This window comes from Neodiprion lecontei, chromosome 2 (assembly GCF_021901455.1).
Source record: "Neodiprion lecontei isolate iyNeoLeco1 chromosome 2, iyNeoLeco1.1, whole genome shotgun sequence".
Taxonomy (NCBI): Eukaryota; Metazoa; Arthropoda; class Insecta; order Hymenoptera; family Diprionidae; genus Neodiprion; species Neodiprion lecontei.
Window position 1 is genome coordinate 15,024,497 of NC_060261.1, and position 12,989 is coordinate 15,037,485.

General features: G+C 36.8%; 1 protein-coding gene across 2 annotated transcripts; it reads right to left on the reverse strand.

Moving 5' to 3' along the window:
- Nucleotides 1-194: 194 nt before the first annotated feature.
- LOC107225201 (GMP reductase 1) lies at nucleotides 195-7,775 on the reverse strand. Of its 2 annotated transcripts, XM_015665581.2 has the most exons (6): nucleotides 7,570-7,775; nucleotides 6,841-6,960; nucleotides 6,074-6,331; nucleotides 4,906-5,094; nucleotides 3,726-3,928; nucleotides 195-967 (listed from the first exon to the last, which is right to left on the reverse strand). In XM_015665581.2, the coding sequence occupies exons 1-6, from the start codon at nucleotides 7,654-7,656 to the stop codon at nucleotides 778-780; spliced, it is 1,047 nt and encodes a 348-aa protein (XP_015521067.1). In that variant the 5' UTR covers nucleotides 7,657-7,775; the 3' UTR covers nucleotides 195-777. The 2 variants fall into 2 exon arrangements, with proteins under 2 accessions (XP_015521067.1, XP_046586064.1); XM_046730108.1 differs by lacking the exons at nucleotides 6,841-6,960; nucleotides 7,570-7,775 and adding an exon at nucleotides 6,399-6,823.
- Nucleotides 7,776-12,989: the final 5,214 nt, after the last annotated feature.

Sequence of the window (12,989 nt, forward strand, 5' to 3'; positions counted from 1 at the left end):
GCGTTTGTTAATTGTAGTTTGGAAATGCAAACTTACACGTGACGATACTCCCATAATTTCTTAGCTTCTATCAATCGTTTTAGGGCATAACATCTAATTTTTAGACATTTACTATACATATGTATATGTATAATTTATCGATTTTGTTTGTCAATAATATTGGATTAGTGGCAAAAAATGAAAGTAACGATAAATTACAGTGATTCGTATTTTATTCGTACACGTCAAGAGAATTATGCTAGTTATAATATTGTAGCTTTACAGATATTAGATGGTACCCATTTGTTTCGACGAACAGCAGACATCACTCATTGGATGCCAATTGACATTATTTAAACATTTTAATGAAGAAAAATAAACTATGGATTCAGGGATATTGGCGAAAGTAAAAGTATGTACTTTGAATTGAAAATCTAAATATAGCGGTTGTGCGATGCGTGCATGGATGCGAATGATTGCGTTTAATTTTTGAAAACTCAACATATTTCCGATGAAATTCAAAATTATGCAGTCTTATTATTGTGCATTCGATTGTAAATAAATAAAAATCGACCTCTCTCTCTCTCTCTTTGCATCAAGGGACGCATGAAAAGATTAGGCCGCGTTATATATTAACTTTATAATACAAATATATCATTTGCCAGCAAACAATTAAAATTTTTGACTACTATGTTGTTATACAAGAATTAATTCACCGTATATATATATTATTTTATATATATATATATATATTATAACAAGTATTTTTTGCAATTTGGTAATAATTTTCGCTAGAATTCAATTCGGTGGACCGTAAACGGTGTTCAATTGCTGAGTACAACGTATAAACGTTGCTCTTCGGGGAAGTTCTTGCAGACGAGCTGCTCCGGTGTAAGTGCATGCCGAACGTAGTCCTCCCAAAATGTCCAACACGGTTTTTTCTACGTCTCCTCTGTACGGAATTTCGACGGTCTTGCCCTCCGACGATCTGCGTTGAAAGAAAACTGATTACCAACTTAAATTCTTGGCAAAAATTACCGTCAGAAACTTTCAGAAATTTGTACGGATTTACTCTGTATGCGAATTTTCCGCAGTTTCTTCGTTTTTCTAAAATATCTCGTGACAAATTCTAATAATGTGTAAAAATTTTGTTGGAACATTTCAATTTTCATGCAGGAAAACATCTGTGGCAGATATATGTAAAAGCCTTGATATTTCTTGAAAATTTCTGAAAAGTATTTGTACTTCTAGTTTTATTGAAAATATCGTTTTACAGATATAATCAGAATTTTTTTTCCCAGCGTTTGAGACAAATTGAATTTTGAACTGTTGCTAAAAAAATTAATTTTCTTTTGGAAATCCATTCCAATTTTACATAACGCGGTTCGGCTAAAAAATACTCAGGAACTCCAGAACTTTATTTTTTTCTGAAATTAATGCAATACGAATTTCTGAAAATATATGAATTTTTGACCTCGGACTCGATTTGGTTCAGAAACAGTCAGAAAGACAAAAATCAGAGTTTCCCAGATTTTCAATCGAAAAAGAAGTTTGGAAAAAATCTGAATTATATCCAGAAATTTATTCAACTTTTACCTTAAAGTTGACTTAGTCAGAAATAGTTAGACATTTAAAGATTAATGGAAAATGAAGTTCATAAAGGATGTGAGTTTTTTTCGGAAACTTTCTGGAATTTTTTGAAATACCTCCGAGGTTGCTAGGATGGATTATTTTGTGGACCGTTGTTATCGCGATTTTTAAATCTCACAAGAGCGTAAGTCTCGTATCGACCGGTGCATAGTGGCCCCAAATCCTTAGAAAATGGCAGTTGAAAAAAAAGTTTCCTTGCGCATATACATAATAGTGAAAAGTTAACCGGTTTTGATTCTGCAAAATGGATACTTCTCCAAACAGTAAGTACAATTTGAATATTTTAAGCACGTCACAGAAGGCAGTTAAAAAAAAGGCGTCACAAAAAATATGCTGTCAGTTCACGAAGCGTTATTACTTGTAATAGAAAGTAAACTGTCTAAAAGTCAGTATTAAGTAATACGTTCTGTAAGCTTAAAAAATAATTTCAAATTTTACTCGTCTTATAAATATGAATTAATTTCTGGAGTAAAGTGTTACTTCGAAAATTCGGAAATTTTTGTGACTGACAGTGGAGTCACAATTACACTTCAAACATTGCTAAACAATACAATTGAAAGAATATTAATCGTGTAATCGGACGTTATTAAAAGTCTTCTTGAAAACACAGTTGATAATTTAGAATTAATGTGCAAATGGGGATGCGATGGCACTTCTAACCAAAGCACTTACAAATAAAAATTTAGCTATGATTACAGCGGTAAATCGGATGCCAACATTTTTTTTGTTTCACTTGCGCCCTTGCAACTTTTTAATAAAGCAAATTCGCACGGTGTTATTTGGAGAAATCTACGTCCTTCGTCGCCAAGATTTTGTCGCCATATTAAAATTCAGTTTTGCGCGATATCGCCGAAGCAACTGGAATAGAAGTTGATTGTATCAAAGCGCAAGAGAGAAATCTTATGCCCTTTCACTGTAATAGACGGAAAAGAAGTTGACATCAATTTTAAACTATTGTCGACAATGTCAGACTACGTTCAAAGAATTTAAGGATATCCGACAAGGTTTTGCAAAAACCGATCAATGAAGATCACTTCGGGTTCGGAATATCGCCGGTATATACGGTTTTTCAAATGCTGCATGCATGTAAGTTATAAGTTGGAAATAAAAAAGTATCAATCATTTTCATTTCAGGCAGATATAAAGCAATGGCACGGAGTCTACGAAATCGTAATGGTAAATTCATAGAATTTGTGCCATTTCTTTATTTCAGCGTAAAATGACAATGTTTTGAACTGTCTTGACACTCCACTTCTTCTTGTTTTTTTTTTTAATTTCACAATTAAAAAAAAAAATTTCCTACAATTTTTTTTTGTTTTCATTTGTTACCTTTGTTCGGTTATACTTTAGGACTTCTTGGAAAAAAAAATGATTACAAGTATCTCGAAACATCATAAAACTAGGGAGCCCCAAAGTTTCGGAATCCCGAGTAACTGCTGCAGGGTCGACTGTACGGGAATCGAATCAGCAGCATCAAAAACCCCAAGAAACATATTACTATATATTTTGGTGAATAATCTGCTTGTACTAGTTTTGGTACGAAAACTGGAAAAAGCCTACCAGTTAAACCACTGAGAGAAATTTTTAGTTTCGGTTACCGCTCAGTCTTAGACTATTTTCATTTTTTACTACAATTAAAAAATATAGTTTTAGGTACAAAATGAAAATTAATTTTGTAGCTGTTACCAGAAAGTCTAGTATCCGTTACTATTCTTTCTCATCGTGATCACTTGTTACTATATTTTTTTGTAAATTTTGCGAAAATTTACGTTAAAACCTTATTTAACTAAAAAAGTACAGTAAACCTAACAAACTGATTTTGCGACGCAATTACCAAGAACGGATCGACGATAGCGCAGAATGGTTATGCGTACCTCGTTTTTCGTAATTCCAACAATATTCAAACATTTTTTTTAACGATACCAGTTGTACTGAATTTTTCTAGTTACTATAACAAATGAAACTTTTCTCAGTGCCGGTTAAATAAAATAATGACAATTTTGTCAGAGGATTGTCCGGAAATATGGTATATTATATATTCCTGCGCAATTTCTGAGGCTCTTTTTCCCTTACAACGTAAATGACGTTATTATTACCTGTACTCCGCGACTCCACCAGCGTGTTTTTGCATCGCGGTAGAGGAAGCCATGCCGTAGAAGAGCTTGAAACGTTTCCCTTCCTTCTCGATCGTCTCCCCACCGCATTGATCATGTCCTGCGAACATTCCACCGGCCATTACAAAATCGGCACCGGCGCCAAAGGCTTTGGCCAAATCTCCCGGGCAAGTGCATCCGCCGTCCTAAAACCGTGTCGTAATGTTATAGTCGCATTTTTGAGGCTTTGGCTGTGTATCGAGGATGAGTGTGCTGAGCCGTCTGAAAGTTAGCTTAGAAAACGAGACAAGACTCTGCAATATTTGCGCGAATGATAGTGAAGACGGATAGATTTCACATCCCTACTTTGTATTTGAAACGAATCTAAGAAAATGCGAAGAATAATATCAAGATTATGAGAACGGGTTTTATAATTACAATGGTTAAAACGATTATTAAACTCTGGTATTTTTGATTCGATTCTAATGTTTTTGGGCTTTATTTTAATCGCTTAACAGATTCCAACATATTGTCTGAAGAAACATTCAAGAAATCTTACATTATGGTGCAGATGGAATGTACAAACGTTGACGAATATTTGTTGTACTCTATACGCAGATTAAAAAAAAAATAAAACTTTTGAATTTACCAAATATGGTGATTAAATATGGCGAAAAAATTTTTTTATTGATCCAAATAAATATCGTTTCAATCAATGACCCAAATTACTGCTCTGATCACTTTGTTTTGTTGAGTAATGAAATAATGCCTTTTATTTGAATAAAAAAAACATTTTGTTTGCGGTATTTCGTAAATGTAACAAATCCTTTTTTGCGTGTACTTCCAAAAATCTATTTTCATCTACTCTGGAGATAAATGATTTTGAAAAATTATTTGAGGCGGTCTCTACAGATCTATATGCAGACCAAAATATGCTGAAAGCGTTAGAAATGGTTGAAAATAACAGAATTTAATCATTTTGAACGTTGCAACTAAAAAACTTTTCTTCAAATTGGTGATTTCTTATCTTGTGACCCGATCTTTCATTCGTGTTCACTATCATTGGAACAAACAACATTGCTGTAATGGAGTTCTTTGAACGCTTTTTGTTTCTTCTCTTAACTTATTTCATTCAATCGGTGTGGCTCATTGATTTCCCAAGGAAACGCACACTCGGACTCACAGAAATGATATGCCCGTTCAAACCATGGGCTGCATCTGCACACTCGATAACTGCACTTAATTGGGGATAACCAACTCCGGTTTTCATACGTGTTGTACACACTGAGCCTGGCCCAATTCCCACTTTGATCACGTCAGCCCCCGAGAGTATTAACTCTTCCACCATTTCTCCAGTTACAACATTGCCAGCCTGTTGAAACATGTTGCATTATGAGTCCTACCAGGTTTAAAAGATTCGAACAACTGCAGAAAAATCTTATGATTTCTTACACGTTGGGCCTCAAAAGTTCAGAAAAACCCTTACTTAATTTATGGATAGCACCTAACTCCATTTTTCACTAATCGTCATTTTTCATTCTTCCAAATGTTCAAACATCGGAAAACTCGAGTAATATTCTCCTAAGCGACAACTCATGCAATAGGACTGTTGAACAATTACTTGATTCTGGGTCAAAGATAAGAATTCTTTATAAACAAATAACAAGGAATGCGCAATGTTTGTTATTACGCGAAATGGAGTGCAGATTATTCAAGTTAAAAACCAAGAGCTTATTTTTTTTTCAAACGTGTCATGTATTATTGTACGCTTCTGCGAATGAAATTTTCTTTATGTATTGAGTCTTGTCACTGTGTGACTTGCATATATTAACTTAAAAAATACGCATTCTGACATGATTCTAATTTGTGAAAGCATATTTTTTGGAATATCCGTAATCAGAATTTCTACATACTTAGGAGTAATAATATGCAGAAGAACAATGGTCGAAACAATTTTCTCCCTCGGTAGCAACATTACGATTAATCGTTTATAACACAGCTTGATGTCCGATGGTGACAGTACAAGTAGCTAACAAATAACCGTTTCACAATCAGTTGTACGCATCATCCTGTACAACTATTTGCGATTATTTGCTTGTTCTCTTGGTGGGAAGGGTTCTTTGAAATCAATCGGAGCGCGTACGATAAATCATTTTAAGCAGTACATGCAGTTTTTGCAACTGTAGCTAGTGGCGAAGTAATGTGGAATACTGAATGTTATTGAGATTGTTATCACGTTAGTACCGACAGTAAGAGCAATGAGAAAAGAGATTGTGACGAGTAAATGAAGCAAATTATTGTTAAATATTGTTACATTCCATGCAATCTCGAGTATAAATTTACCGACTTACAATTATTGTGTGATTTGGATAGGCGAATCGGACTTTCCTCACAAACTCAACAAAGTGCTGAGAATACCCATTAGCAACATCTAAGCAAATGAAAGAAATTTCTGGGACGGAATTTACGATACTTGAGAGCCGCTCAAAGTCTTCTTGCCCTGTTCCTGAACTAACAGCGATGTTATTAATACAACCTGGATTACGAGCTGCAAAATCTTTCCATTCCTCGGCTGTGTAGTATTTGTGAACAGTTGTAAATATTCCGTGCTGGAAAACGAAATCGAATAAATTTTTAGAATTATTATATTATTAATAAAAATTGTTTACATTTCACCTTCAAGTATATAGCTGAGTTTTCAGAAATACGACACGTGAACGAGATTGATTGATCAAGGCCGGAAAAAAGTAACAGAATGACAAATACCATTTCATTACGAGTGTTGCGATAGCGAAATAATTTTGTATGCAATTTTACTTCCAGTTTCAACTGGCGATTGTTAGTTAAATAGTCTGCTATAAGTAGGCTAAACTATCGCAGGTGTTTTTACACTTTGATCAATGTTCAGTGTTAATATTTAGTGTTTATCTATTACAAGGTTGCCAATAATTGTACAAAACACTCCATAAAACAATCGGCAAATTATTCTTACGAATGATACAATTTTCCGAGCATCGAATACGTTCGGCAAGCCAAGTTTTTGAACAGTTTTCTGTATATTTCTACTCATCGTGTTTAGCAACGAAGTATTTAATTCAATTTTTCGCATCTTTCAAACCTGTGACAGCGCTTTGGCCATCTCAAAAGTCCCAATGGTATCCATATTAGATGCCATCACGGGAATGCCCTTATACGTGCGTTTAGAATTTCGAAATTTCATCTCTCTGTAAAGATCAACCTGTATTGAAAATGAGTAATAAGAAATTAGTGAATGGATCTTATATTTTGCAAGTAGAATAGACATTTTTCAATGTAAAACATGGTTGATGCGCTTGTTAATATATCTAATCAATACTGCTTAACACCGTTTCAGGTTGCCATTATTAAATTTTTTATTGTTGTTCAATACTGATAAGCATTGTTGAAGTTGATACAATATTTTCACTGCGCATTTTCATGACACAATTCATGCTGTAGAATCGAGTTAACTACCCTTGACTCTATTTCGTACATTCCGTACCGTATCAGACATTGTTCTTGACATTATTTTTTTCGCAGGCATGAAGGAAACAGAGGTAATACGAAAACTGACGAAATTAGCAAGTTGGATATTTTTTCTAGTGGAAATGGAATAGAACTTATTGCCAGATTACTTATTTAAAAGATTTCTTAACTTTTTGTGAATAGTAATTTGCGTGGGTTGCGATATTCTATCAGTCGTGCAAAAATGTTAACGCTGCGGAATTTTTTCAAGGTAATTGTCGTATAGTTGTATGTATCAAAATTAGCTCATATTTCAACGGTAACTGTATTCTAGGTAAAATTATACTAGCGAAAAAAGACTTACGTCCGATCTGCTTTTGAGTGTGCTTCTTTTTGGACGCAATAATACATCCTTAAAGTCTAGTTTTATGTCGTTTATTATGTTCGGCATATTGTATAGTAGTATAAATTTTTTAAATTCTAACAGTGCTATCAATTTCGAAGCAGACGACGTACTTCGGTCTCCCCGAACTCTGTCAAGCTGCTTTGCGGACTGAAGCAGCAGCCGAGTAGCGAATGACTATTCGAGCACTTTCTTGTCATACAAAAATTTTCATTGGTTTGCTCGACAGCGCTCCGATATTGGGTGCTAACCATGTACTTATACAGATAGACTGAGCGCTCTTGTGAGCCGCATGAAGCAAACATTTAAAGGACAGAAATATGCCAGGAGTACTCCTTGCTCTCTCTCGCCGATTGAAAAGAGAGAGCGGTACTCCCGCTATATCTCTGTCCTTTCTATGTAATTGTCAGTGCCTCTTATGGAAGCGCTCAGTCTATCTTCATAAATCTATGGTGCTAACCATGGAGTAGTGTCCTAATCACTACTGCTAACCATGTGCCTAAGGGTGCTATTTCATGAGTAGTAAAAAGCAGTAGTGGTTTAGTAACTTACTAGTTTTTACTAGCATCAGTCTGATAATTTTACGCAGCAGCAGCGCTGCTCATGAAACGGGTCGTGGCTTCTTGTGATCTTGTGGCTTGTCGCTCGAGAAACTGAACTGCGAGCAGCAGAAACTTGCGCCGGAAGTGATAGGGGAAAACTGCTACTGCTGCTGCTTTTTACTGCTCATGAAATAGCACCCTAACGCTGAGACTAAAATTAAACGTACCCAAAGGTCAGGTCTGCGTTCCGGTATTCGCTGGTAGCACGGCAGATAATTTTCGAATGCACTCTCCGTATTTCCACCTGCCGATAAGTGCACGTTGCGTAGAAATTTAACCAGTTGTATCCGATACGGTAGAAAAGAATTCTATATTTCTGAACTAGACTAACACCAACATTTTTTTTTGACAATAGCATAACTATGATTTTTTATTTTGATGCTAATTTTGTGCCTAAACCTCGATTTTGGTACTCCAAACCTTTCAGAAATATGTATGGTCAACTATTAGGTTCGCGAAACATTGGATCGACCAAGAAAGTTTATGGCGAATGAATTCAGATATTGTATTAAAACGAAAATCAAAATTTGGTGCTATTTTTGTACTCCGACTCCAATTTTTGTGCTTCAACTCTTTCCGAAATATGCGTGGTAGGCTTATGGAAACCAGGACCGACCGCTCAAGTGCTTTGAGAATAGACAAGTACGAATTTGAACCAGCCATCCCTCTAGTAAAAAAAGCACCCTCAAGATTAGAGTACAAAATAAACACACTTCATACTACTGCAAATGTCATAAAAGACATCCTTTGTCGATACAAGTTTGTTACATTATGTTCGAGCAACATAATTGGACCAACCCTTAATGAAAAAATCCACTCCTTAGATACGAAAGTGAAGACGGTTAAAAGACTTGCATATCATTTATTGATGCGCCACCCCTCAGAGCGAGGATCCGATGGGGAATTTTTGAATCTCAAGTGAAGTTGCTCTAGTTTTCGAGCAATCGAATCCAAATAATTTTGTACTCCCAAAATATTAAGTCATTCATTTTCATTTTTAACCCGTCAGAGCTGAAACTTTGTAGAACCATCCCACACGAAATAGTATCTCTAATGGAAGTACGATGGATATCTATGATGGATATGCGATACCTCTATTAGACATCCATTTCAATCGAAATGAAGTACAATAGAGCTCTGTCTGAGAGCTTTTTCTCTCAAACGTCTTTTTTCAATTTTAGGGTAGAAATATTCAGTAAAGAATGAAACGCTGATAAAATAGACATGTTCATGGCATACATTATATTCAATTTATTAAGAACCTAAGTCTCAAACCGTGCACCAAATTAAATTTCCCGCGGAGAATTTGTCCCAAGTTTGTTTCATTCCTCCGTCCACTCAAAACCTCTGCCGTCGCTCCAATGGTTTCACTCGGTGCCCGGAAAAAGGGTACCTGTCCACTATCAATTTGGTGTAGAGATTAGTGACCCAGATGGATAGTGCAGTGACGGATATTATTATGACTATGAACTAACCATCTATTTAAATTTTTGTGTATCGCCGGATAGACGCCGTACACCCTCCATGACGGCCCAAATTCATTTGAGGCAATTCATTTCAGCCAAATTCAGAAACCAGTTTTTGATACCAACAAGTCACTCATATACAACTTATGTATTTGTAAGCCTGAGAAACATAAACAATATTTTCATCGCCACCAAAAAGGGATACACAAAGGCTGATACAGAAAATCAATTTTTCATGCTTTATTTTACGTTAAATTTTTGCGGTTTATTTAAGGTCAGTGGATTTTTATCGGCAAAGTAAGATTTTTTCACAATGAAATAGTATTTGCACATATTAGTTTAAAATTGAAAAACATACGATTGTTCAGAAATTTATTGCTACATGGCCCGGAGAGTTACTGATATTTGTCTACTTTATTATATACCTGAGGCAGACTCCGTGTTCACTATTAGGAATTTCGAGTGCGAGAGAATGTATTCCCGACAAAGTTGATACTATTTTATCCATAATATCAGCACGTTTTCGAAAATCCCTGATAATAATATTCCCCAAAGAATACTATTGTGTGATAATTTCAATACCTGAAATTTTTCTGTGGGATAGTTCAAGTGAACTATATTATCATCGAGATATTTTTTGTCACAAGAATCCCCATACTGAATGGTAATTTGCAGACACGTCGTGAATTTTTACCATATTTTTTAGTCGGAATTACAGGAAACGCAAAATTACGTCAGTATGGTATATAGAGGGATCGATTCCAGCATTATGAAAAATTGTCATAATTTTGACCAAATATCCAAGAGGTTAACCTTAAGGGTTTATTGACCGAAAAATGTTTTGTCTCCGAATCAATTTCTGTGACCCTATGTGGTCTGATTCGATCCATAAGGACGCAGAAAACGCTCTACAAAAAGAGTAGGACGAGCAGCAGAGAAATGACGAAGGAAATTCTTCGTTTTTCTGCTGTAACTTCTGATGCGTTGATCGCAGCGTGTTGGGACTGCGCCCAATCGGTCTCTCTTGCAAAATTAATTCGGAATAGTGCATGAAAGGATTTATTCCAGTACTTTTCAAAATCGCGGAAATTTTCGCAAAAAATGCAAAGGGGTTAGCCTTACTTTTTTGCCTATTTTTTGACCGAAAAACTTTTGGTCTCAGATTCGATTCGAGCGACCCTTTTCTGACCAATTGGACCCCCAGGAACTCAGAAAACAGAGCGAAAAGAGCGTGGGATCAACAGGAGAGAAACGGCGGACAAAAGTCTTCGTTTTTCAGCTGTAACTTCTGATGCGTTGATCGCAGCGTGTCGGGACTGCGCCCAATCGGTTTCTCTCGCAAAATTACTTCGGAATAGTGCATGAAAGGATTTATTCCAGTACTTTTCAAAATCGCGGAAATTTTCGCAAAAAATGCAAAGGGGTTAGCCTTACTTTTTTGCCTATTTTTTGACCGAAAAACTTTTGGTCTCAGATTCGATTTGTGTGACCCATTTCTGACCAATTGGACCCCAGGAACTCAGAAAACGGAGCGGAAAGGGCGTGGGATCAACAGGAGAGAATCGGCGGACAAAATTCTTCGTTTTTCAGCTGTAACTTCTGATGCGTTGATCGCAGCGTGTCGGGACTGCGCCCAATCGGTTTCTCTCGCAAAATTACTTCGGAATAGTGCATGAAAGGATTTATTCCAGTACTTTTCAAAATCGCGGAAATTTTCGCAAAAAATGCAAAGGGGTTAGCCTTACTTTTTTGCCTATTTTTTGACCGAGAATCTTTTGGTCTCAGATTCGATTCGTGTGACCCATTTCTGACCAATTGGACCCCCAGGAACTCAGAAAACGGAGCGGAAAGAGCGTGGGATCAACAGGAGAGAATTGGCGGACAAAATTCTTCGTTTTTCTGCTGTAACTTCTGAAGCGTTGATCGCAGCGTGTTGGGACTGCGCCCAATCGGTCTCTCTCGCAAAACTACTTCGGAATAGTGCATGAAAGGATTTATTCCAGTACTTTTCAAAATCGCGGAAATTTTCGCAAAAAATGCAAAGGGGTTAGCCTTACTTTTTTGCCTATTTTTTGACCGAAAATCTTTTGGTCTCAGATTCGATTTGTGCGACCCTTTTCTGACCAATTGGACCCCCAGGAACACAGAAAACAGAGCGAAAAGAGCGTGGGATCAACAGGAGAGAAACGGCGGACAAAAGTCTTCGTTTTTCAGCTGTAACTTCTGATGCGTTGATCGCAGCGTGTCGGGACTGCGCCCAATCGGTTTCTCTCGCAAAATTACTTCGGAATAGTGCATGAAAGGATTTATTCCAGTACTTTTCAAAATCGCGGAAATTTTCGCAAAAAATGCAAAGGGGTTAGCCTTACTTTTTTGCCTATTTTTTGACCGAAAAACTTTTGGTCTCAGATTCGATTCGAGCGACCCTTTTCTGACCAATTGGACCCCCAGGAACTCAGAAAACGGAGCGAAAAGAGCGTGGGATCAACAGGGGAGAATTGGCGGACAAAATTCTTCGTTTTTCAGCTGTAACTTCTGATGCGTTGATCGCAGCGTGTTGGGACTGCGCCCAATCGGTCTCTCTCGCAAAATTACTTCGGAATATTGCATGAAAGGATTTATTCCAGTACTTTTCAAAATCGCGGAAATTTTCGCAAAAAATGCAAAGGGGTTAGCCTTACTTTTTTGCCTATTTTTTGACCGAAAAACTTTTGGTCTCAGATTCGATTTGTGCGACCCTTTTCTGACCAATTGGACCCCCAGGAACTCAGAAAACAGAGCGAAAAGAGCGTGGGATCAACAGGAGAGAAACGGCGGACAAAAGTCTTCGTTTTTCAGCTGTAACTTCTGATGCGTTGATCGCAGCGTGTCGGGACTGCGCCCAATCGGTTTCTCTCGCAAAATTACTTCGGAATAGTGCATGAAAGGATTTATTCCAGTACTTTTCAAAATCGCGGAAATTTTCGCAAAAAATGCAACGGGGTTAGCCTTACTTTTTTGCCTATTTTTTGACCGAAAAACTTTTGGTCTCAGATTCGATTTGTGTGACCCATTTCTGACCAATTGGACCCCCAGGAACTCAGAAAACGGAGCGGAAAGAGCGTGGGATCAACAGGAGAGAATCGGCGGACAAAATTCTTCGTTTTTCAGCTGTAACTTCTGATGCGTTGATCGCAGCGTGTCGGGACTGCGCCCAATCGGTTTCTCTCGCAAAATTACTTCGGAATAGTGCATAAAAGAATTTAATCCAGTACTTTTCAAAATCGCCCAAATTTTTGCAAGAAATGCAAAGGGGTTAGCCTTACTTTTTTGC

Bases quoted from the DNA above. Each gene is read 5' to 3' on its own strand.
- LOC107225201 (XM_015665581.2), bottom strand. From the start codon at position 7,656: ATGCCGAACATAATAAACGACATAAAACTAGACTTTAAGGATGTATTA. The intron at 6,332-6,840 runs GTTTGAAAGATG...TTCGTTTTCCAG, and splicing joins TGGCCAAAGCGCTGTCACAG to CACGGAATATTTACAACTGT. The intron at 968-3,725 runs GTAATAATAACG...CTTTCAACGCAG, and splicing joins GGTGGAGTCGCGGAGTACAG to ATCGTCGGAGGGCAAGACCG.